This window comes from Cucumis sativus, chromosome 4, assembly GCF_000004075.3.
Source record: "Cucumis sativus cultivar 9930 chromosome 4, Cucumber_9930_V3, whole genome shotgun sequence".
Classification (NCBI taxonomy): Eukaryota; Viridiplantae; Streptophyta; class Magnoliopsida; order Cucurbitales; family Cucurbitaceae; genus Cucumis; species Cucumis sativus.
Window position 1 is genome coordinate 185,807 of NC_026658.2, and position 25,629 is coordinate 211,435.

At 31.7% G+C, this 25,629-nt stretch overlaps 1 protein-coding gene and 1 long non-coding RNA gene across 2 annotated transcripts; both read left to right on the forward strand.

The window, feature by feature from the left end:
* Positions 1-1,742: 1,742 nt before the first annotated feature.
* On the forward strand, positions 1,743-6,247 carry LOC105435333. Its single transcript, XM_031884077.1, has 2 exons — positions 1,743-2,045; positions 5,763-6,247. The coding sequence occupies exons 1-2, from the start codon at positions 1,809-1,811 to the stop codon at positions 6,039-6,041; spliced, it is 516 nt and encodes a 171-aa protein (XP_031739937.1). The 5' UTR covers positions 1,743-1,808; the 3' UTR covers positions 6,042-6,247.
* A 3,840-nt stretch (positions 6,248-10,087) lies between these two features.
* On the forward strand, positions 10,088-12,638 carry LOC116403322. The gene is made up of 2 exons (XR_004216016.1): positions 10,088-11,487; positions 12,100-12,638. It is a non-coding gene; the product is annotated as an uncharacterized LOC116403322 (long non-coding RNA).
* Positions 12,639-25,629: the final 12,991 nt, after the last annotated feature.

Genomic DNA, 25,629 nt, shown 5'->3' on the forward strand with positions numbered 1-25,629 from the left:
AAACAACAAAATGTTTACCCCACACCATTTATTAGTGAGCTATTAAAAGGAGGTTTGGTTGAAGTACATTTAGATAGGTAAGTGTGTAGGAGCATTTTTCCATTATCAAGGTCTCCATTTAACAGAATCACTCATTTCTCACTTTCTTGAGGTGAGGATAATAAATTTTCTTCAACTATACTAAAGTCCAAATTGATAGAATTTATTTCTTTTATTTTATAATGAAGTATCAAACCAACTTGTTTTGATTTTCATACTTACAAGATTGAACATACAAAAAAACGTGTTGTACTCTCTTTTAGTTGGGTAACTTTGGTTTCATTTATTTATATAAACCAATCCAACTAACTTCATTAAATTGGCTCTTTTTTTCATTCAATGCTCCTTAATTAAAATGGAAATTCATCTCCATATATGTTTCTAAATATCATCATCAAATGAAAATTTCTTTTTAGTAGTTTGTACTACAAAAATCCGTAATGTTAACGAACATTTTGATGAAAATATCGATAAAACGTTGATTTCAATGAATATTTTATAAAGAAAAAGAGCAAACAAAAAAAATTCATAATTAGATTTAAATCAGTAAAAGAGCGTTTTATATAATTTTCAAATCAAGTTAACTTATATTCGTTATTTATATTAGTGACTTTTTTTTTTATGTTTGTTTTGTGTTTCATGAATTTTTCTAACGATATAACAAAAATATCGATTCACCTTTCACGTTGATTCTGAATCTATGAAAAATGAAAATGTAAAAAATCTCGTCAAGAATATAGACATGTCAATGGCAATTTAATTAATACTATACGGTTGTACTATATAACCAATTATTGAGCATTTGACATGTTATTTAATAATATAATATAGTTGTATTTCATGAATCGTTTGCTAAAGTAGGTTTAACTTAGTGGTAATTGACTCACGATCGCTATCAATAAATGACACTAGTACGAAAAAATTGGTCTATCATGTCGCTTCCCACACAAACCCAACCTTTTCTACTTCATTTTTCTGTTCTTTTTTCTTTTTCAGTAGTTAAAGAGATATATCGAAAGAATTCTTCTCAGAGGATCAAAGGCATGCAAGGATTACTTTGTTTTATTTAGTCTAACTATTTTCATGAGATAGGAACGATCAAAAGTTATAAATGCAGTCAAACAAACAATCTAGCAAATCAAATGTTTAACTTAACATGCTTTCATGGCCGATCAATGCACACTACAAGAATAAACCGTTCTATCTATGCACTAAAGTGTCAGTAGAGACCCTAGCTAGAGTTTGTTCGCAGATGATACATCGACGAATGATACACCGTCGACAGTGCACTTCATAAAATAATACATTTTCTTTTGCTTGGAAAAATCTCCCAAAATACATTTTCTTGTATGTATATCGTCTATCATAAAAGAATATTCACCGACCCCCAACTTAACCCAAAGGTTTACAACGTCAACAAACATATTTTGACCAATTCTTCAATCTAAAAAATAGAATAAAGTTTTGAAAAACAAACCAAGTCTGAATAATTAGCAGCCCAATAAGGAATATTATATATATAAAGCAGCCATGACTTGAACATTGAACATAATTAATTAATATATGATCTTGAAGCAGTTACAAGGCCATGCAATTGCACATGTGATTATGAATATAAACTTTATTAAAAACACACCAAGTATGTTGAAAGCAGACATTGTGTTCTCTTATGTGTGTATAAATATAAAGGCATAGCTAGAAGAAAAAGAAAAAAAATATAAGAGAGATTAAGAAGAGAAAAAAAAGAAAGAAAGAAAGGAATTGAAAAAATGGAGTGGAAGAAAATTGGAATGTTGGCTGTGGTGGGGATGCTGGTGATGGCAGCTTTGGTGGAGGATTGTCATGCAGCCATTGAATCAGAGTCTGTGAAAGGTTTGAATAAAAATGAATTGCCAAGAAAGATGATGAATGAAGAAACTAGAATGTGCCCTAGAATCCTTGAAGAGTGCACTACCGACGATGATTGCATGAATGATTGCATTTGCCTCTCCAATGGCTTTTGCGGTTGAAACCTCTCTTAGATATATACCTAAATCTATCTTATCTTTTGCTGTCTGTGTGTGTGTTTTTTCTTTTCTTCTCTTCTATTTCTATGGCAATAAAGTTTGTAACTTTGATCACTCTAATCTATGAATAATGTGTATCATCAATTTGTGCAACACCCATCAAGGAATAATAACATGTAAGCTTTTAATAAATTTCTCTGTTTATATGATGCCTCTAATTCCTTTCAATGCTTTGAAGGTTACTAGCTATATCTATATTATATATGGTTTATACATATTACATTGTTAAGTCATGGGTTAAGTATAAAACATTTCCCTCTCCTCATATATCTCTTCTCTCTCCCCCACTTCCTCCACTGTCAAGAAAATCGCCATCAAAGTAAGCTTGACGAATGCGTTCGGGTTTGCTTTTTCACCAAAAACCACATTGGCCAGTAGTAGTAGTTAATGTATATATTGAACAAATAGAACTTCCCCCAATTTACAAAATGTATATAGGAGGGAAGGGATAGTGATTATTCAATGGTGTGAACAAGAAAGAGATAAGAAAAGGTATTCATCACTCATATATTGACAATTTAAACTATTTCTCAATTGATAATTATAAACTAGTTTAGAGATAAAACTTCACATGTTTATGTACTATAACATCAAAGTCTATCAAATTCATAAAAGAAAAAAACAAAAACAAAAGAAAGGAAAAAGAACTTTCACATGGTGCATGAGCTGCTTAATTTTGAAAGATTACAAAACCTCATCATCATATTTTAATGTTAGATAGAGCCATTTGAATCTCCTACACTGAAAATATAATTTAACCATTATATTTGATTTATTACTTATCACTTTTTTAAAAAATTAGATGTTCACTTGTTCGAAAACAACAAAATGTTTACCCCACACCATTTATTAGTGAGTTATTAAAAGGAGAGGGTTGGTTGAAGCAACGTTTTCTCACTATTAGGGTCTCCATTTGAGAGAATCACTGATTTCTCACTTTGGTTGAAGTATCAAACCAACTTGTTTTGATTTTCATACTTAAAAGATTGAACATACAAAAAAACGTGTTGTCTCTCTTAGTTGGGTAACTTTGTTTCATTTATTTATATAAACCAATCCAACTAACTTCATTAAATTGGCTCTTTTTTTCATTCAATGCCCCTTAATTAAAATGGAAATTCATCTCCATATATATAAGTTTCTAAATATCACCATCAAATGAACCTTTCTTTTTAGCACTTGTACTACAAAAATCGGTAATGTTAAACGAACATTTTGATGAAAATATCGATAAAACGTTGATTTCAATGAATATTTTTTTAAAGAAAAAGATAAAACAAAAAAAATCATAATTAGATTTAAATTAGTAAATGAGGGTTTTATATGATTTTCAAACCAAGTTAACTTATGTTCGTTTGTTTTGTGTATCATGAATGTTTCTAACAATATAACAAAAATATCGATTCACCTTTAATGTTGATTCTGAATCTATGAAAAATGAAAATGTAAAAAAATTTTGTCACGAACATAGACATGTCGATGACAGTTTAATACTATACAGTTTTACTATATAACCAATTATAATTCAAAATAAGAGTTATACTTAAATAATCATTTATTTATTTATGGAAGAAATGTTGCCATTTATTTATCTACAATCTTCATCTTCTCATTATATCTCGAGTCAGTTGAAAGTCTCATGATATCCACTAAAGTTTATACTCACAATCTTAATACTAACTCGAGCATTAGAATAATACATACCATCTATGTGTGGCATAGCATGCAACTGCATCATTAATGGAGGAGTTTGTTCGAGCTTGAATTAATGGCCATGATTATCACCATTGCACTGCCACACCCCAACAATCTTTGGCTCATCTTACTCCTTAAATCATCTCTTTCCTTTTCCTATTTGGTTTTATTTTTTTTACTGTTCGTCTGGTTCGGAACGATTTAATTTCCATGTTTGTTTAATTTTATAGTTTTCAACTTGTCACCTGGAAATAAGCTATTTGCTACTCTTAAGCATTCTTATTTAATTTCTACATACAAGATATTTATATTTTCATGTAAAACTGAATAATAAACAAATGGGGGCCTAAAACTGATCATGTGCTGATCAGGTAGAACATTTCTATAAACTATGCCAAGTTAGGTATTTGGGAACTTCAACCGCGGGTGGTCGAACTGAGTACTGATCACTGGCTTTGGAAAGCCCCAAGCCAACCCCCTTTGGCTTTCCTAGGCTCATGTTAGTCCTTAAATGTTGCCATTTTTGGTATGTATCATACTCTCTTAGTAACTTTGTTGTTCTTATATTTGTGTTTTGTGAGTACAAGTACACATTTCAGTCCATGATGATCACCTATAACACCATCACTATTGTTAGAAAAACTAGCTTTAATTTTCAAGTTCATTAATTGGAATTTGGATAGGTGTGTATAGTCTCTGAGGTTTCTAACTTAGAATTATTATTTTAATGCTTTGTACTTTTAAAAAATAGGTTCAAGAGGCCTTTATTATGGCTTTATAAATTACTTAAATCTTTTAATTATTTTAAATATTACTTGACATTTTAAATCTTTTAAAAAATTAAGTATAAAACATTCCCCTCTCCTCATCTATCTCTTGATCTCTCTCTCCCCTTCCTCCACTAATCTTCCTTTCTCTCTTGGAAAACCGTCAAAGTAAGCCTAATGAACGATATTACTATAATTGTGTTTTATGAATTGTTTGCCAAAGTAGGTTTAAAACTTAGTGGTAATTGACTGACTTTTCATCGATCTCTTGTCCACAATATTGTTCAACTAAACAATATCGACAATCAATTAATGACACTACAACATCGACATTACTATAGAAGCTTCCCACACAAACCCTGTTGGAGGCGTTGACGAGCCCACTCTAAATTTACTCTAAATCTCACAAACTTTTAAGAGAAGAAATTTGTTCTCTTAGAAAACTCAATAACACACAAGAGAAGAATGTTGTTCTCTTGAAACTCACTTACTTTCTAAAACTCAATTTGCTTCTATTGATTTGATTCTTTTTATCTTGTATACAAATGAAGGAAATGATCTCTATATATAGTATTCAAGAGACACTTCCTAAAAGACACAAAATAAATGAAGTACATGAATACATACCATTCATGTACTTGAATAATTACATGTATCTAGAAATGCATATGTATCTTGAAACTAGAAATGTATCTATTAATGTGTTATCCATAATGTATCTAGCTTATTAATTTCTAACAAACCCATCTTTCCTACTTCATTTTTTCTGTTCCTTTTTTTTTTTTATCTCCGGAGGATTAGGTATTATTCACTTTAACTTTTATGAGTCTAATAGGGTGGCTGAGCTTTATCTTAGCTTCAATCTAAATATGTTATAGATACCATTAAACATAGTTTGACTAATTCTTCAAACTAAAAAATAGAATAAAGTTTTAAAAAACAAACCAATTCTGAATAATTAGCAGCCCAATAAGGAATATTATATATATAAAGCAGCCATGACTTGAACATTGAACATAATTAATTAATATATGATCTTGAAGCAGTCACAAGGCCATGCAATTGTACATGTGATTATGAATATAAACTTTATTAAAAACACACCAAGTATGTTGAAAGCAGACATTGTGTTCTCTTATGTGTGTATAAATATAAAGGCATAGCTAGAAGAAAAAGAAAAAAAATATAAGAGAGATTAAGAAGAGAAAAAGAAAGAAAGAAAGGAATTGAAAAAATGGAGTGGAAGAAAATTGGAATGTTGGCTGTGGTGGGGATGCTGGTGATGGCAGCTTTGGTGGAGGATTGTCATGCAGCCATTGAATCAGAGTCTGTGAAAGGTTTGAATAAAAATGAATTGCCAAGAAAGATGATGAATGAAGAAACTAGAATGTGCCCTAGAATCCTTGAAGAGTGCACTACCGACGATGATTGCATGAATGATTGCATTTGCCTCTCCAATGGCTTTTGCGGTTGAAACCTCTCTTAGATATATACCTAAATCTATCTTATCTTTTGCTGTCTGTGTGTGTGTTTTTTCTTTTCTTCTCTTCTATTTCTATGGCAATAAAGTTTGTAACTTTGATCACTCTAATCTATGAATAATGTGTATCATCAATTTGTGCAACACCCATCAAGGAATAATAACATGTAAGCTTTTAATAAATTTCTCTGTTTATATGATGCCTCTAATTCCTTTCAATGCTTTGAAGGTTACTAGCTATAGCTATATTATATATGGTTTATACATATTACATTGTTAAGTCATGGGTTAAGGATAAAACATTTCCCTCTCCTCATATATCTCTTCTCTCTCCCCCACTTCCTCCACTGTCAAGAAAATCGCCATCAAAGTAAGCTTGACGAATGCGTTCGGGTTTGCTTTTTCACCAAAAACCACATTGGCCAGTAGTAGTAGTTAATGTATATATTGAACAAATAGAACTTCCCCCAATTTACAAAATTGGAGACTAAAATAATCCAATTACAAAAATTTAGAATCAAAATCACGTATCACCTGGCCAAATCTGTATGGTAAAAGGTTGAACTGCCGATTCACTGCAAAAATAACAACACTGCTTCACTTTGCAAAGACATCTGGGCATATATAAACCTAAAAACAGAAAAGCTACTATCATCTTCAACAATCAACAGCGTTGCTATTTATTGTGCTGAGGTCCATTTGGCTTGAGAGAGAACAGAATTTTCAAATTTTCAAGAACAAGAATAGATCTATCGCCAAGCTGCCAAGCTTTGGAAAGACATTCAAGCTCTCACCCAATATTGGAGTAATAGTAGATCAAAGCTTTTTAACCATTACAATGTTAGCTCTATTGCTTTAAATCTTCAAGTTTTGGTATAATTTTTTGATCTTGTTTGAACTTATCTATAACTCTTTTTGTTATGTTCCTTGTTTCGTGTACTTAACTTTTTATCATCAATGAACCGAGAATGATGAAAGCGCTAAAGAGATGTCCATCTTGTGAATATTTTAGATGCACCTATTGATCCATCGTTTAATAGGGCGAGTCTTGAGTCTTGAGACGTCGTCCTTTTCATTTTATTTATTTTTTTTAAATAGGGTGAGTAAGTCCTCTTCTTTTTTTATCTAAAATAAACGTCAAAATCAACCGTTTTTAACTAAAAAATTTCAAAACTACCATATTTTGATAATAAATTTTTAAAATTGCACTATTTTGGTATTTAGTTCGTCTGAAAAGACCACGTGCTGCTGCCATCAACATCCATGCCAATGATATATGGGGGCCTCTTGGAGTTTGATGTATATAATCTTGAATCTTATCCTCTTAACTCTAAATAACATGTGTCTTTGAATTTGTTTTCACATCCAATGACCTAAAAGGCTGTCACACATCTGTGATTCCACCACGTGATTATAAACTCTCCTAACTTTTTCATAAAAACAAAATTCACCCATATTATTTATTTTTCTTTTCTTTCATTTCATTTCTTTATTTTTTCTGTCAATCTATGAAGAGTGCAGGTGGAAGACCAAAATGGTGAGTTCATCCTCTGCCTCGTGTAATAAAGAAGGTTCATGTGGCCTCTTCTCCACCTTTCATTCTACTTAACTTTTGACAAGATATTTTTTCTTGTTTGTGGGATCCTCTTCCTCCACCTTTTTTTGACTTTTTATCTTTACCCCAATACAAATAACACAAAGAGGAGTTAAGAAATCTATCAAGAAAGAGTGGGAAAGCAAAGATAGAGAGAACAAAAATGGAGTGGAAAAAAATTGCTTTAGTTGCAATGATGGGGATGTTGCTTATGGCTACTTTTACAGAGTCAGTCGGTTTGGGCGTGGATGAGGAGATCATTCAATTAGTTTCCGACGGAGTGAATGAGTACTCACAAAATATTGGAAAGGATACTGCACCCGGCTGCCCTCGAATCCTTATGAAGTGTAAAACCGACAGCGATTGCTACCCTGGCTGTACTTGCAAACCGATGGGCTATTGTGGTTGACTCCTAGCCGTGTCGTTTCGGATCTTCTACTGTGTCCTTGTTTGTGTGTGTTTGATTTCTATTTTATGAAAATAAATGCATGGTTTTGTGTGTCTTTCTCATCACTCTTTTCTCTCCTGTCTATGAGTTAGTGTGATCATATCAGTGGCATGCTTGATATCCCATCAAGCTGTTTTGTTGTAATATTTATTATGTTTTCTATCTCACTATGGTCTTTGAGGATATCTTCCCTATCTCCTTCCATGAACTTTAAGTTTCATTTTCTTTAACCATTCTTCCATAAATTTAAAGTTTTATTTTTTTTAACCATTAAATACTCAAAGATTAACCGTTGAATCAGTATTTTGTTGGCCAAGCAACTTGCCAGTCCACTGATGGAAGCATGGATTATTTGGGTAAGTAATTATTTAGTTTGACTGGGAAATATTGAAGAAATATGGTTCAATGGTGAGTTTAGTTTGTGGGGCAAGCTAAAACTCCCTCTCTAATATGTGGGGTTTGGAGGTGTAAGTTTTTTCTAAGAAGTTTGGGTGTGTTGTGTTACCCTTTTTATTTGGCTCCTTTGCTGTGTACGGGGGGGACGAGTGTCGACATTATGGATCTAATGTATGAGGCTATCTTGGGTTATTTCTTAAATTGTGCTTACTTCGGTTGTGGAAGACTAGATACTTGGCCGAAGCAGTTATTTGAACTCCATAAACATTTCGAGTACTCTTCACTAAACCTCCCTCTCTCTCCAATATAATATCGCATCAACTCCATGAGAAAGTCCTTCAACATTTGCTATTGCACCAAAACCACATTTTTGCTCTTCCATTTTGGCCAACTACCGACTACGAAGTAGATGACTGGGTTAATGATAATTATGTTTTAGGTACACGACTTTATAACACCATTTTTTAGATTTCTTTGGCAAGTACTGTGGCTAGTTTTTCCATATTATTTTAAAAAATATAACTTAACCCTCTCGAGATGATAAACAGTTTTTTAATGTTTCGTTGAATTAGGTTTGATATATTCACTAATTTTGAGGAGTTCTTGAAGCAATCTTTCTTATATTTGAAATAATAGTAAAAATAAACAAGGTTTGGACCATAACCCTTTTCCTAATCTCCTAAATCTCCATCTCAAACACACAGCCCTTAATATTCTTGGAGTTTGATATATATAACATTAAACTATATGATTAAATATTATACTTGATCAAACGTAATATTTACGGTGAAAATTGATATTTTCGTAAAAAAAATTCATTGATAAATCAATCAATAATTAGTTTCAATGCAGAGTTCTCTACACCACTGAGAATCTCATCTCCAGCATCAAGGTTTTACTTTTCATGATAGTTCTCAAACGCTTCTACAAATTTTACTAATTATTTGGTGATCAGTTGAAGGATAAGAAATATAATGATGAAGATAGATAGATTATTGAATAGATGATCAAAACTTTCAGAAATTTCAGTGTTGACTGGTCACACTTCTCAAGGTACTAAGATCTACTACAAGTCCGTTGCTATTGTTATTTATTTTAGTTAACTTTGAGGATAAAAACTAGGAGGTGGTTTAAAAGATGATCTATTACAAATATAAATTAAATATGCAGTGGGATAAGATAGGATCAGGACGTCTGCTCAAACTAGACTATAAAATAATTATACACTAGTTAACAGAGATAAATATACAAATGAGAGTGTAATTTTAACTTTTACCATGCTTCAAGGATGGTATTTGCAATTTATTTCTTTTCTACTTTGAGCATCTTAACCTCGAAAATATAAATAACAGTGTATTTAAATAACTAAATTTCCATGTTTTGTTTTCCTAGTTGTTACACACCAAATCATCCCACTACAGACCCTCCTCGTTTTTCTTACATAATTCTTAATTATTTATTCTGAGTGATATCAAATAAATAAGGGGTTTCTTTATAATAAAAAATACAAATCAATGGTCCCTTTTTTTCTTTTTTCTTTTTTTTACAATTTCTCAATAAAAATAATGCACCCAAATGAGTTGTTCTCTCTATAAATATAGAGAGTTGAGATCATTGAGATGGTGTCAAGAAAGAGAGAGAAGCAAAGAAGGAAAAAATAATGGAGTGGAAAAAAGTTGCTTTAGTTGCAATGATGGGGATGTTGCTTATGGCTACTTTTACAGAGTCAGTCGGTTTGGGCGTGGATGAGGAGATCATTCAATTAGTTTCGGACGGGCTGAATGAGTACTCACAAAATATTGGAAAGGAAACTGTAGGCTGCCCTCGAATCCTTATGCCGTGTAAATCCGACCACGACTGCTTAAGTGGCTGCACTTGCAAACGAAACGGCTATTGTGGTTGACTCCTAGCCGTGATGTTTCGTTCGGATCTTCTACGGTGTCTTTGTTTGTGTGTGTTTTCTATTTTATGAAAATAAATGCATGGTTGTTGTGTGTCTTTCTCATCACTCTTTTCTCTCGTGTGTATGAGTTAGTGTGATCATATCAGTGGCATGCCTGATATCCCATCAAGCTGTTTTGTTGTAATATTTATTATGCTCTCTATCTCACTATGGTCTTTGAGGATATCTTCCCTATCTCCTTCCATCAACTTTAAGTTTCATTTTCTTTAACCATTCTTCCATGAATTTAAAGTTTTATTTTTTTTAACCATTAAATACTCAAAGATTAACTGTTAATCACTCAAAATTCATTTTTTTTAAACTATAGTTTTGAGTGTTTATCATATACTACATCATTTTATATAACAAACACCTTCACGTGGATGTGGGCAAATCATAGTGAAGCTTGAGAGGTTTCTTTGAAGAGAGTAAAGTAGAGAGACAGACGGACCAAATTTTCTTCTTTTCGTTTCTGTAAAATCAAAAGATAAAAAGTAACAGAAGTTTTACTTACCACGTGTGTAATTTCAAAGCAGAAAACGTGGACTCACCTCCTCCATGCATTACAACCCTACCTCAACTTCATGGATCAGCTTTTTCTCCATTCTTGGACCTGCAAATCAGTAAAAATAAGCTCAGGGTCACGGGAGTCGTGTACGACTTCACCCACCACATGTTGTCGACCCCTCTACGACTTTCCCACCATATTTTTCACATTATTTAAAACAATCCAACTTATATTATATTTGAAATCCAATCCTAAGACACCCTACATATGAAAGAGGTTTTTGTTGACAACCTGATTTGTTTTATATATGTTCGACTTGTTAATGACTCAATTTCCTTTTGTACTTAGGAATATCTGTCTTTTAAAATTTTAAATCTAAGAGAAAAGAAAAGAAAACAAGCTAAAATTTATATATATTTTATTTAGTTATAGTAGAAGGATGAAATAACAGAGGAGGGATGTGGAATAATGGAAAGGGGAAGCTCATGGGTTGGGAAGGAATATATGAAAAAAAAATACTCTGCCCTCCAATCTTCAAAAGCATGCTTTAAGGTATATCTTTTTATTAGATTCTATGTATAATTTTCTATAATAAAATTGAGTAAATGATTTGTTTCCTCAAATTAAGATTTAATTCCTTCTGAAAAGATAACTTCAAGTCTTGTTAAGTTTAGGGGAGTCTATATACTACTAAAATACCATATACTTAGCTAAGTTCTTATTAAAGAGAGAGACAATCAGGAGAAGTCTAAACGTTGTAAGTGCTTAAACTCTAAGCACATCCTCTAGGAATCTCTTCAAAAGGAAATAAATTTGTAAAATATATTTTATTGCACATGCTAATATTATATAATAAGAGGTTGGACACAATAGTTGATAGATAATTCCAAACTTGAACACAATAGTTGATATATCTATTATATATTGACAAGTCCCTTGCTATTATTGTTATTTATTCTAGTTGATTTTGAGGATAAGAACTAGGAGTGGTTGAAAAGAGATGATCTATTATTAAAATATAAATTAAATATGTATTGGGATAAGATAGTATTTAGGATTATTCAAACTATACCTTAAAATAATTATATACACTAAGCAGAGATAAATTAAATATGCAAATGAATTATTGAAGCTCTCGCCTTTCACATTTTTTGTTATAAATAGAAGGGAAATACAAAGCATAGGGAGGAAGATAATATATAGAAAGAGAGGAAGGAGAAAAGAAAATAGTAAGAAAATGAAGAGGATGGATAAGAACATTGGTTTGGCCGTGGCCACGATGATGGTGATGATGCTTCTGATTGCTACTGTCGTGGAATCAGCCTCTCCTACCGAGAAGATCACGATGATCGAACTCGTCACCAACCACCATGCTGCCAGTTCTTTTCCACGCAAAATGATGAGAAATGGGAAAGGAAACGGAGTTTGTCCCATAATAGGTCGGCCTTGCAATCCTGAGTACGGCGGCTGTGGCCCTTTCTCCGACACTTGTGCTTGCTACACTGCTGGACATTGTGGAGATTTCGTTGGTTGAAGCTGCACTTTTGTGTTGTATCTTTTTCCTTAGTCTTTCCTGTGTTGCGATGTTTTTCCAAAATAAATATGATGATCTCTCTCTCTTGTGAGATCAATGATAAGTTTATGTAACAAAATCTTATGTTCTTAGATGCACAAAATGGGAGGAGGATTTTCTTTTCTTTTCATTGCTTTCTAAAATATTGAAGCCTTTTATCTTATGACTTAACCTTTAATATAAAAAAAAAATGTTACGACTCACATAAAAATCTACATGTTTGTCTAATTTTATCTCGATGTATTGTAAAAGAAAAAAAAATAATAAATTTTTTTCTATATTTATAAAATATTTTGAACCCTTTATTACAATATTAAATTTTCATCAAGTTTGGTAATGGACAAGGATGGGATTGTCATTTTCCTTAATTTAATTAAATTCAAATTTGCTGATGTTAACACATAGTATTTATAATTACATATTAAATTGTGTATTTCAAACGTGGGTAAGACTTAATCTATTAATTCATTTTTTATAAATGTTTGTATTATTATATATATAATTTAAAATTTTTTTAAAAAAATGAATCATATTAAGGGGTGGTAGTCAAGACTTTATTATTAGGTTGAAGCATGAACGTAACCTTTCCCGACGGCCAATGAGGCAAAGTTCAATTTTGCTTACGAAAATGACCATATGAATACAAAGTCAAATATAGAAACCAAAAACAACATTTTCAAACCTTCTCTACAAACATCTTCTTTAAGTAATTTAGAACTAAAAAACAAAATACGATTATTAAACGAGTCCACTTTTTTCTCTTTTACAAAAATAAAAATTCAAAACTGTTCTATATATGTCTATATATTTATATATATGGTGATGGATGTTTCTTGTTCTTTTATCTTTTATGAAAAACTAACCAAACACGTTGGTAATTGAAATTAATATATATAGATATGGATGATAAAAACATTTACCAAACTTTATCAAGAAGTTTGACAAACAGACAGCTAAGTTATATCATCGAGTACAAGATATATATTCATTAATACATATAATATCTTCTATTATTATTTGAAGACATTGAATCAAAAGAAACGAGAGCCTTTTTCTTTGCTCTTTTTTGTCTTTATCACATTATTTTTTGACAGCTTTTGTAGTACAATAAACATGGGGCTATAAGTCATCTTCATTTATTGAGTCGAGACGACGAGCTAGTTCCATTCTAAAAAGTATGGGCTAAAACTAACCCCAACCTTCTACTTTACACATATTTTATGACCCAATTCTTTAATTTAGCTCATCTATCAAGGGATGAATGTAAATTAAATATAGTTGAGTAGGTTCAAAGTATTAAAAAATATAACACAATATATAACAATTAGGTTCAAAGCATCTAATCTCACTATTAGAGTTTATAAATGCATTAATAGGAGTGTATTAACAATAGTATGTCACTGGTGCAACTTCCCTGGTCAAGATGGGATGTTTTGTATTGATCACTTAATTGGAAACTCTTTATGTTATTTTCATTTTTATTACAGTTGTTAACATGCTGTCATTTTTTCTATGAAAATATTAAATTCTTTTCTAGATCAGTTAGTGGTGCTAAAAAATACTCAAGCCTTTGAAATCCTTTTATATCATTTTGAGATCATGAATATTAGTGTTTGTTGATGCATAAAACATTTTTAATCTCACGAGGCAACTATGATGTTTAAATTAAAATGCTGGGAGGAGAAGATAAGAAAATTTTGAAATAGCTATTATGTTGACTTCAGAGGTTCTTTACAGAATAATATAAAGAAAAAAAAATATGTATACCTCCTGCCAAAAACCAAACCGACAGAACTCTAGAATAATCTCTTCTCTATAAATACCAGAAACCTAAGGGAAAAAAATTTAAGTTGGAAAAAAAGCTTGGAAGAGGAAAGCACATAAGGAAATGGAGAGCAAGAAGAAGAGTATCCACACTGTGGCGACCGTGGTGGTGGTGATGGTGGCCTTTATGATCGCTACTCTAGCTGACTCGGCCACCATAGCGACTGAGAATGTGGCTGCTGGAGTCTTGGTGGACGGCGGTAGCCATGCTTTCCCAAGAAAAAATGTTGTGAAAAATGGTGAAAATGGAGTATGTTTGGTAAAAGGTAAGGCTTGTAAATCTCACAAAGACTGCCCTTCCGACTGTGCTTGTTACACCGCTGGCCATTGTGGGGATTGGGTTCTCTAAAATTACTATGTTTGTTCTCTCTCTCAGGAGAAGGTTAATGATGATATAATTACATAACAAAGTTCGTATTTGATGGAAGACGGGTTATGTTATTTGTCTCTTCTTCATTTTGCTTTATCAAGAATAATATATATTTTAAAAAACTAATTAATCAGTTTATAATCTTTTAGAAGAAAAGAAAGGGAAAATTATAGCATATATAAGAAGAACTAAGAGTTTTGAATATTAAACCGAATCCAATCAGTTAAATACTAATATTCAACCTAATGCAAACAGGGTAGATTTGAAAAGGAGCTCGAGAGATGTTCATGGTATATAAACCAAATGAGAAAACTTTATTAATATTTGAAGTAATTCAGGTGAAATTAACGTTAAAATCAATATGGCTTCTTCTTTCAAAGTGAACAGCATTAATATTATTTATCGTAGAGCAAAAAATTAAATGAAATTTGTTTCTAGTAATAATAATAAGATGGAGAACAAAGAAAACATTGAAATTTGATATCATGCAAAGGTGAGGGTGAAGCGATGGTTTAAAATATTTACTAAGTGACACAAATTTTGGACGTGTAGGTGTATGCCAAATAGTTTATATAAAGTACTGGTTGACTAAAGAATACCTTATATCCACATATTTTTCACTTTGAAAATGTGTCCAAAATATAAAATATCCCAAACATTATTACACAGATTTTATTTATGCATATTGTTGAAACTGGGAAAGTGATCACATACAGAGAGAGAGTGATCCTCATTATAACAAAGACTTAATATATACAAAAACACCATGGTTTTGAGAGGTACCATATAAATAAACACTAACCACAATATTCAATATGCTCTAGGCAAACACAACCAGGTAAGCAGTCAGAGTCATGTTTGCATTTCATAAGGATTCTAGGACACATCATTTCTTCTTCCTTAAACACTCCTCCCTTTATCATCATCTTTCTTGGGCATCCATTATTCATATCTTGATCCGCTTGAGCTCGACCGTCAGAGACGAGTTTTATCCAGTCCTTGTCATCGACGACAAAAGAAGCCGATGACGACATCGCCACCTGCACTATTATTGTTGCCACTATTGCCACCATAACAATCTTCTTGCTCTCCATATTTCTTCAATTTTTGCTTTTCTGTTTTTTGAGTTTTTGTTTCATGTTTGGTTTTGTTAATTGATTCCCATTTATAGAAGTGAAAAGGTTGTTTTCAGGGATTATGTTTACAAAAAAAATTAAATGCAGGGGTTTTAATTTGTGTGGAAGTTTGAGATTTTCTTACACATTTTAATTTGGTTTTGAAACTTGAAACTGATGTGGGATCTATCCTCCATCTGGCTGGCAATAGCACAATTTGTGTAATTTTTACACTTTCTATGTTTTGCCACTTCAGTATTGTGCATGGAAATTTTCTTCCACGTGCTTGGGTTTACTTTTTCTACTTTAATTTTGAAGAAGATTACAATATATTTTACAGTTTCAAAAATCTTATTTTGGCATTTAGTTTGTGAAGTCGTCTCTCGTAATTATCTCACAATAATAGTCGTGAAATGAGTATCTCTCTCTCTCTATATATATATATATGCATGCATATATATGTATACTCTCTACATATATATATACTCTAAAATTGGTATTTTGCTTAACAATCACTAGCATCACTCAATATTGTAAAACTAGAGAAAGAGGTAGAGATTTATTATTAATCAAAAGTTAGTGATGATGACTAGTAATAAAACCAAGCAATGTCATTACCGTGGAAAAGTACTTTTCAAACCAAAGCAGTAGGTGACTGTGTTTAGACTATAAGGTACTTTGTGAAGCCTACAAACTTCACCAACGTTGGTGAGCAACACCAAGAGGAGTGAACAAACGACATTTGTAGCCTAATTTTGTGCCCAAAATAATTTTATAACTATTTTACTTACCTTGAATGTAGAAGTTGAAGTAGAAGTCAAACCACAAACAACCTTTAATTTCTTTTTACTAAATTGCTTATGGTATAAAATAAATATGGAAAGAGAGTTCTGATATTTGCTGTGTGAAATTAAAAATTAATAAAAAGTGAATGGTGATAGTAGAAGGCAAATCAGAACAGAAAAAGTAAATAGGTAAAACGTAAAAATTATTAGTAAGATTCCTATAAGCGATTTCGAGTTGTAATTTCCTACTTAGTTAATATTTATAATAACTTGTTCTGAGTAATTAATTAAATAACATGATCTAATTAGTTATGCAATATGATTTTACTTCAAAGTTGATTAAAAACAATATTTATCGATGTGAAGACAACGTTCACAAACATGTTAAGCAAAGTAATTAATCTAACCTTTTGTTTCTTTAGATTCATATCCTTAATCAAGGTTAAATCTTAGCATCTGACCACATAAATAAGAATTGGTTGTCACTCAAAACATGAAGATATGATTTTATTATAATGGAACTATGGTAAAAAAGAAGTCCAGTGACTGATAGTGATGAGTTTCAATTCTCATCATGACAAGTACGTGAGATCTTATGATAAATTGTTACTTGTAAATTTTTAATGTTTTTATTCATGCTTTGAAGTAATTCAGGTAAAATAAACGTTAAAATCAATATGGCTTCTTCTTTCAAAGTGAACAACATTAATATTATTTATCGTAGAGCAAAAGATTAAATGAATTTTGTTTCTAGTAATAATAATAAGATGGAGAACGAAGAAAAAATATTGAAATTTGATATCATGCAAATGTGACGGTGAAGCGAAGGTCTAAAATACTTATCTTTGTGTGACGCAAATTTTGGACGTGTATCCCAAATACTTTATATAAAGTACTGGTTGACTAAAGAATAACTTATCCACATGCATGTTTTTCACTTTGAAAATGTGTCCAAAATATAAAATATCCCAAACATTACACAGATTTTATTTATGCATATTGTTGAAACTGAGAGAGTGATCACATATAGAGAGAGCTAGTGATCCTCATTATAACAAAGAGGTACGATATAATTAACTAACACCACAATATCCAATATCCTCTAGGCAAACACAATCAAGTAAGCAGTCAGAGTCATGTTTGCATTTCATAAGGATTTTAGGACACACCATTTCTTCTTCCTTAAACACTCCTCCTTTTATCATCATCTTTCTTGGGCATCCATTATTCATATCTTGATCCGCTTGAGCTCGACCGTCAGTGACGAGTTTTATCGAGTCCTTGTCATCGACAACAAAAGAAGCCGACGACGACATCGCCGCCTGCATTATTATCGTTGCCACTATTGCCACCACAACAATCTTCTTGCTCTCCATATTTTTTCAATGTTTTCTTTTCTTTTTTCTTTTTGTTTCATGTTTTGTTTTGTTAATTGGTTCCCATTTATAGAAGTGAAAGAGGTTGTCTTCAGGGATTATGTTTACAAAAAAAATTAAATGCAGGGGTTTTAACTTGTGTGGAAGTTTGAGATTTTCTTACACATTTTAATTTGGTTTTGAAACTTGAAACTGATGTGGGATCTATCCTCCATCTGGCTGGCAATGGCACAATTTGTGTAATTTTTACACTTTCTATGTTTTGCCACTTCAGTATTGTGCATGGAAACTTTCTTCCACGTGCTTGGGTTTACTTTTTCTACTTTTATTTTGAAGAAGATTACAATATATTTTACAGTTTCAAAAATCTTAGTTTGGCATTTAGTTTGTGAAGTCGTCTCTCGTAATTATCTCACAATAATAGTCGTGAAATGAGTATATCTCTCTCTCTATATATATATATGCATGTATATATGTGTGTATGTGTGTATATACTCTCTCTCTATATATATATACTCTAAAATTGGTATTTTGCTTAATAATCACTAGCATCACTCAATATTGTAAAACTAGAGAAAGAGGTAGAGATTTATTATTAATCAAAAGTTAGTGATGATGACTAGTAATAAAACCAAACGATGTCATTACCGTGGAAAAGTACTTTTCAAACCAAAGCATGAGATGACTGTGTTTAGACTATAAGGTACTCTGTGAAGCCTACAAACTCCACCAACGATGGTGAGCAACACCAAGAGGAGTGAACAAACGACATTTGTAGCCTAATTTTGTGCCAAAATAATTTTATAATTATTTTACTTACCTTGAATGTAGTAGTTGAAGTAGAAGTCAAACCACAAACAACCTTTAATTTCTTTTTATTAAATTGCTTATGGTATAAAATAAATATGGAAAGAGAGTTCTGATATTTGCTGTGAAATTAAAAAGTAATGAAAAGTGAATGGTGATAGTAGAAGGCAAATCAGAACAGAAGAAGTAAATAGGTCAAACGTAAAAATTATTAGTTAGATTCCTGTAAGCGATTTTTGAGTTGTAATTTCCTACTTTTAGTTAAGATTTATAATAATTACTTGTTCTAAGTAATTAATTAAATAGTATTATGCAATATGATTTTACTCCAAAGTTGATTAAAAACAATATTTATCGATGTGAAGACAACGCTCACAAACATGTTAAGCAAAGTAATTAATCTAACCTTTTGTTTCTTTAGATTCATATCCTTAATCAAGGTTAAATCTTAGCATCTGACCACATAAACAAGAATTGGTTGTCATTCAATAACATGAAGATGTGATTTTATTATAATGGAACTATGGTAAAATAGAAGTGCAGTGACCGATAGTGATAGAGTTTCTCATCATGACACGTACACGCACGATCTTATGATAATTTGTTACTTGTAAACTCCTAAATTATCTTGTAGCAACTAAAGATTCAATTTTTCAAGATAGAACAGTCAGAATGAGTCAAATTTATCTCTTAGAAACATGGTGAATACTTGTCAAGGTTCTTAAATATATAGCTGTAAAACAGATCTTGTCATCATATATATACTATCTGAGACATCGTGTTTGACATTATGTTCTGTGTTAGATCCATATATTTGCCATTTTTTCAAAGTTACTTGCTAGATGGTCAGAGTTTGCTGTTTCTATCGCTATGCTTACCCCATTGCTCACAGCACCCTTGGTTAAATGGATAATTATAGCTCACCCCAATATACGCCAAATTGAAGCTTCACTTCTGTCACTATATGTTTATGTAATTGGCAAAAACTTTTTGTTCACAAATAATATTTAGCCATATATGTACGTGAAGTCAGGGAAGGAGGGATCGATTTAATTCTTTTGCAAAAATCAAACTTTTGTCCACTACAATTTGGATGGGGGCTTCATTATTCAAACCAAATTAAAGAAAAGAATATTCAATTTCCAACAAATTTAATGTACAATTTCAAATTCATACAAGATGGCTACTCAGACCATATTTTCATGGAGAGCTAGATCCACCTCTTTACACATTGATCTTCACCAAACAATATTACAATTCAACAAATAAAAAGAAGAAGATTAAAGAGTGAGAAAAAAACATTTTCCAAATTGCTAATTAGAGTTTTAAGTAATAATCATATTCCTCCTCACATTTTGCTAATTTTTTTTCAACGAGAAGGATTACCATAATTATAAGCAGGCCTATTTGAAACTTGACCAGTATAAGAATAGAAGTTAGATTCAAATCCATTACTAGGTCTAGTAGATGATCCAAAGGCGACTTTGTTGACACTGCGGGAATGTGTTAACTCCCGTGTCGATCGTTGGTCCAAAAACTCGAATGTTGGTGGCTGGTAATCTGATCGTGTTCGTCGGTGCGACGACTCATCGTTGGCAGTGATCAGTAGATGGTAGCTCCTGCTTGAACCTACGGATTGGCTTCTATAGCTGTGGCGTGGCTTTTGCTTCTTCATTGCATGGAAAAGATAAGGAATTAAACCCTCCATATTATCCTAACTTTTATTCTTCTTTGTGTTATAAGAGAAAATGAAAAGCATATACACAAAAGTCATAACAAAATGTGGTTTTATAATAAGATTTTGGAAGTGGGTTGGAGGATAATAATGAGTTAATGTGAGCATATTTTGTGAAGGAAATATCTGTGTAATGTGGTTTTGGTTGGGGGTGTTTTTGAGAAAGTCCATATTGTATAAAGCCAATTGGATACTGTGCGGTGTCAACTATGGAGGGCGCCTATCAATTCAACGCAAAGACCAAGTAATGAACAACCAACTATTCTCTCACGATCAAAAACAGATAAACATAACCAAAATTAGAATTTTGTTTTCAAAGATAGTATATCGTTAAAAAAGGAAGAAGTTTTCATAGTATAGTCGTCGATCAAGACACTCACAGAACACTACGAAAATAAAGCAATAACCGATAAGAATGAACAACAATCAAACTCACAAATAAACTACATGAATTTCTAGAAGACAAGTCTCAGTCCACTTAGAACCACATATATAAAACTTTCACCCAATATCAAACTAATCACCTGAGCAGACACTAAACCAGAGGTAAGGTAGAAAAATTGTAAGCAATGACATCTTTTAATTTAATCATTACGGAACAACTTTAACAAAATTCATCGATGTTTCCTGAGAATTGTTCGTAGCAATCTATTTAAATTTTTTTGAGTGGACTTGGACTATCGATGCTTTTTTATTTTAAAAAATGATTGTATATATCTTTTGATTATATGTTGTTTTCTTCAAAATTTCAATTATTCTATTATGGTAAATTACCGAATCCCAAAAGCTTAAACTATTAATCTGGTAAACTTTTAAGGAGGAAAGCCTTTCTTATTGACTATATATTTTTTAATTCAATAAACGTGATTGTTCTCCAGTAATATCTAGAATGATTTTGAGCATTATTTTGGAATCTGCTAGGCAGAAGAAAATGGAAATATGGAAGAGGCAAAAAGATGATTTTCCACTCAACCTTAATTAATTACTTTTCATATGTTGCAGAAGCATTAGGATCTTATTGAATTGACTATATAATAATGTCGTTCTCACCAATTTACTGTTGTTTATCTTCATGTAATCTCTCTTGTTGATTGTAATCTTTTCCCTAATCTAATAACCCTCATCAAAGGGTGTGGTTAGGTTGTTACAATCTTCTAGTTTTTTACCTTATTGTTTCTTCTTGCCTTGTATAATGGTGAGTGAGCTAGGTTTGTATTCAAGTGTGAGAAACCCTTCAACTCCAGAGCTTCAAAACCTTATTTTGGTATCAGAGAGACCATGGAAAACATCTCAAACATAACAAAAATCACCGATATTCAATAAAACCTCCTTCCACTCTAAAGACTAAAAAGACTCGAGCAAAACCCTCACCACAAGCACCATCGTTTGTTAATCTGCTCAATCAAGTGCCCACACAACGATGCTCCCCACTGGAACCAACCTCCTGTTATGACACTGTAATCCCGACATTAAAAGCTACAAACTAGAAGGACACCTAGTCTTGAAAAATTCCGCTCCTCAAATGTATGTTGAGTAACTAACCTTCTCAAATATCTCCACAATGATATGATATTGTTCATAATATATCTTCGTAGCTTTTGTTTTCGGTACCATCCCAAAACGAGACATCGATTTGGAATTTTGGTCATAAAGGACATAGGCAAATGAGTGTACTATGTACCTCTATTTTGGAAAGGATTGTCAATTAATTTATTTTGAACCGACTCAATAATCTATGAGCTTAATTATCAAAATTGTGAAAGTTTAGCATCGATTTACAAAATTAAATTTCAAAACCATAAAAGTTTATATGTATAATCCAAATTAGTCAAGCAATAATAATCTAAACAATTAATATTTTAAAATTTGAAGAAAAATGTAGATTTCAAAACTTAAATATTTTTTATAACTTTGACTCAAAAGTTGTTTTTTTTTGCAAAAAAAGTTATCAAAATTCAAATCCCTAATAATAAATTAATTCCCTCTCGTATGAGCAAAAAAATGGCGTGTAGATGAAGTAGAATAAAAACAATATGGCCGCCATTGACAACAACCTTTAGTTAACATTATCTTCTCACATGGAAGACATTGGGAAAATTCTACCATATTTCATGTATGAACAAACCTTTGTAATAATAAACTAAACAAAAAAGGATATGGATCAATATATATTGATTAATTGTCTTGTTCTTTTCAGCTATAAATACAAGGCATGTGAAAGCCAATGAAAACCATATACTAGAAAGAGAGATCAGATTCACATATGGAGATGAAAAACAAGGTTGCTTTGGTGGCCATGGTGGTTGTGATGGTGGTTATGACTCGATCAGCCACTGTCACCGCTGCCATGGATGAGGGGATTGAACTCCCAACCAACGGTGAAGCAAGTTATTATGATACGCCACCGCCTCCTCGTGTTTGTCCTATTATGATATTACCATGCAAAACTGATTCTGAGTGTTCTCCATGCTATTGTAACAATGGCTCCTGCATTTGACAAACAAAATGAGAAGGGAAAAAGAACCAGAAGAATGAAGTTTGTAATTTGTATTGATGTTTCATTTGTGTTTTTTCTTTTTTCTTCTTTTTTCTCTATGTTTAATGCAGAATAAACCTTGCTTCTTTTTGCCCTTCAGCTTGTTGAAGTGCAAAATAATATCGATATCCATTACTTTCATGTTAGTGTTGATTATTATTAGTTTTTTATACAGTTTCGTGTCAATAAACTACTAAAGATTATATTCATGTTTAAGATGAGGTGCACAAACATCAATAAAAATAACTTTGTTAACACAAAAATATGCAAGTTCTATCAAAATATTGAGAAATAATGAACTTTTCGGTATGAACGTCAGGAAAAATTTTGGTTGACGTTCATTAGTCTGTCAAGAACAAAAGTTTATATTTTGGCCATCAATGAATAATCCCAAAAGGACACTAAGCAATATTGTTTTGGGTTCATTCCTTTTCTTCTTCTTCCTCAAGCCCTTACCCTGATGGTCTCCCGTCAAGCAGCTGTCGTGTGAAGCCCTCATCAAGCCGCCATCGTGAAGAAGCTACGCTCATTACCATCGTAAACCCCAAATCCTCTTGGAGTTTGGTATTAACTTGATTGTGCTTAAAATCGATTGGAACTTATACATAGTTTTAGAAATATAATATATATAGATTCAAAACTTGGGGTTTCATATATTTTATCTAAAAATACTATTTTGAACGTTTAATTATATTACTAACAAACTAGAACTACTACTGATAAATTTGTGGATATACGAGTAGGTATCAGTTAAAATCAAATGATTATACACACACATATATATGTCTACATCATGCATAATTAATATATATAAGCCAACAAACTTGGTATGTATTCAATATAGTCAATATTGGTTAGTGTTCAAGACCTTCTAAAAAATTGAGTACTTACCAAAACAATTATACTTGATGACATAGGTTATAGTAAATTAAAATTGTGTCAATACTTTAACACCAACACTACCAATACCAAGTTAGTTAACTCAATCTGCTAACTTTAATTCCAAGTTCTAAATCATCCCTGTTTTAAGATGAACACTCATGTCAAATATTTCACATCTCTTACATCATGCAAAAATAAAATTATCAAATTTTCTTTTAAAAATATATAGTTTGTGTCATGAAGAGATAAGAAGCATTTGAGCTAGAATAATGCACCATACCTAATCATTGTGCCCTCTTTTAGAATACTACTATTTTAAAAGAGTTATATTATAAATGACATATATGTGTATGGGTCGAACTCATGGAGCAAGTTAGTTTCTCGACTAAATCGAAGTAACCGAAGGGTGGAGTTTCGAAGTTGTTTTCAGTTGCAACATTTCAAGACATAAGAAATGAGAACAGTTATCAAACAAGTCTATTTCTTAAAAATTGAGAAACAAAAACAAAAAACAAGAAATAAAATTGTTATCAAAAGAATCGAAGTGTTCATCGCCGAAATTTTATGTAATTCAGAATTAAGTAGACTAACACATCATTAGCATTTTAAGATTTTTAGAAAAAGCTAAGACTTACAATCTTTTGAATACCAAATTGAGAAAAAATCATAACATTAAATATACATATATAAAATGATAAATTTTACAAAATATTTACACTATATAACAAAATTTTATATTGTATCCAAAATTTTAGAATTAGAAAGAAAAATAGTAAATGTGGAATAAATGATGTGGGTATTAAATTAAACACATAAAATTTAAATGAAAGGTCAAGATCAGGACACCACTAGAGACTTTTTTTTTTTTCTTGATGCTTAAAGTATGAAAATGGATAAAGTTTTGATTGGCACAAAGTTTCATTGATTGACTGCTACATTCCCCTATAAATACAAAGGCTTACAAGGAAAGCCTAGCACAAAAACCATAAGAATTATTTGGGTTTATATCAAGAAGAGGATAATGGAGATGAAGAACAAGGCTGCTTTGGTGGCTATGGTGGTTTTCATGGTGGTTATGGCTCAATCTGTCACCACGATCACCGCCGATGAGACGATTGAGCTCTCAGGTGGAGAAAACACAGCAAGAGTGTGTCCTGCTACGCTTTTGCCTTGCGAAACAGACTCTGAGTGCTCTCCATGCATTTGTAATGTTAAATCTGGCGCCTGCGTTTGAAACAAATTAAAAACAAGATCATCAAGAACAATTATTGTACCCATTATCAATATCTACATATGGTCTTTCTTTCCCTTTTAAATCAGGAATAAAAACTTACCTTTCAGAACAATCTTTGGCCATGTCTTATGTTGTGACTATTATATATTGATGTGTGCTAAATCAATTATATGTTGTTGATTCCATTATATATTTCCGTTCATCGTCTGATCTCTCTCTCTCTCTCTCGTTTAGTTAATGAAAAATGCCACTAAAGAATAGAAAGACAACGTTGGTAAAGCTCCGTCGGTGAAAATCACTTCACTCTTTTCTTTCTCCTCCTTCAACACTTTCCATTATTGTTATTTTCTTTCTGCTCCCTCAACACTATTTCATAAGCAGAATGAACCAACATATATTTATTCTTTTCAATTGAATGATACACATCAACACATTATTATTTTATATACCATATGAT

Coding starts and splice junctions, on each gene's coding strand:
- LOC105435333 (XM_031884077.1), top strand. CDS start 1,809: ATGGAGTGGAAGAAAATTGGAATGTTGGCTGTGGTGGGGATGCTGGTG. Junction 2,046..5,762: donor TCTCCAATGGCTTTTGCGGT/TGAAACCTCTCT, acceptor ATATAAGAGAGA/TTAAGAAGAGAAAAAGAAAG.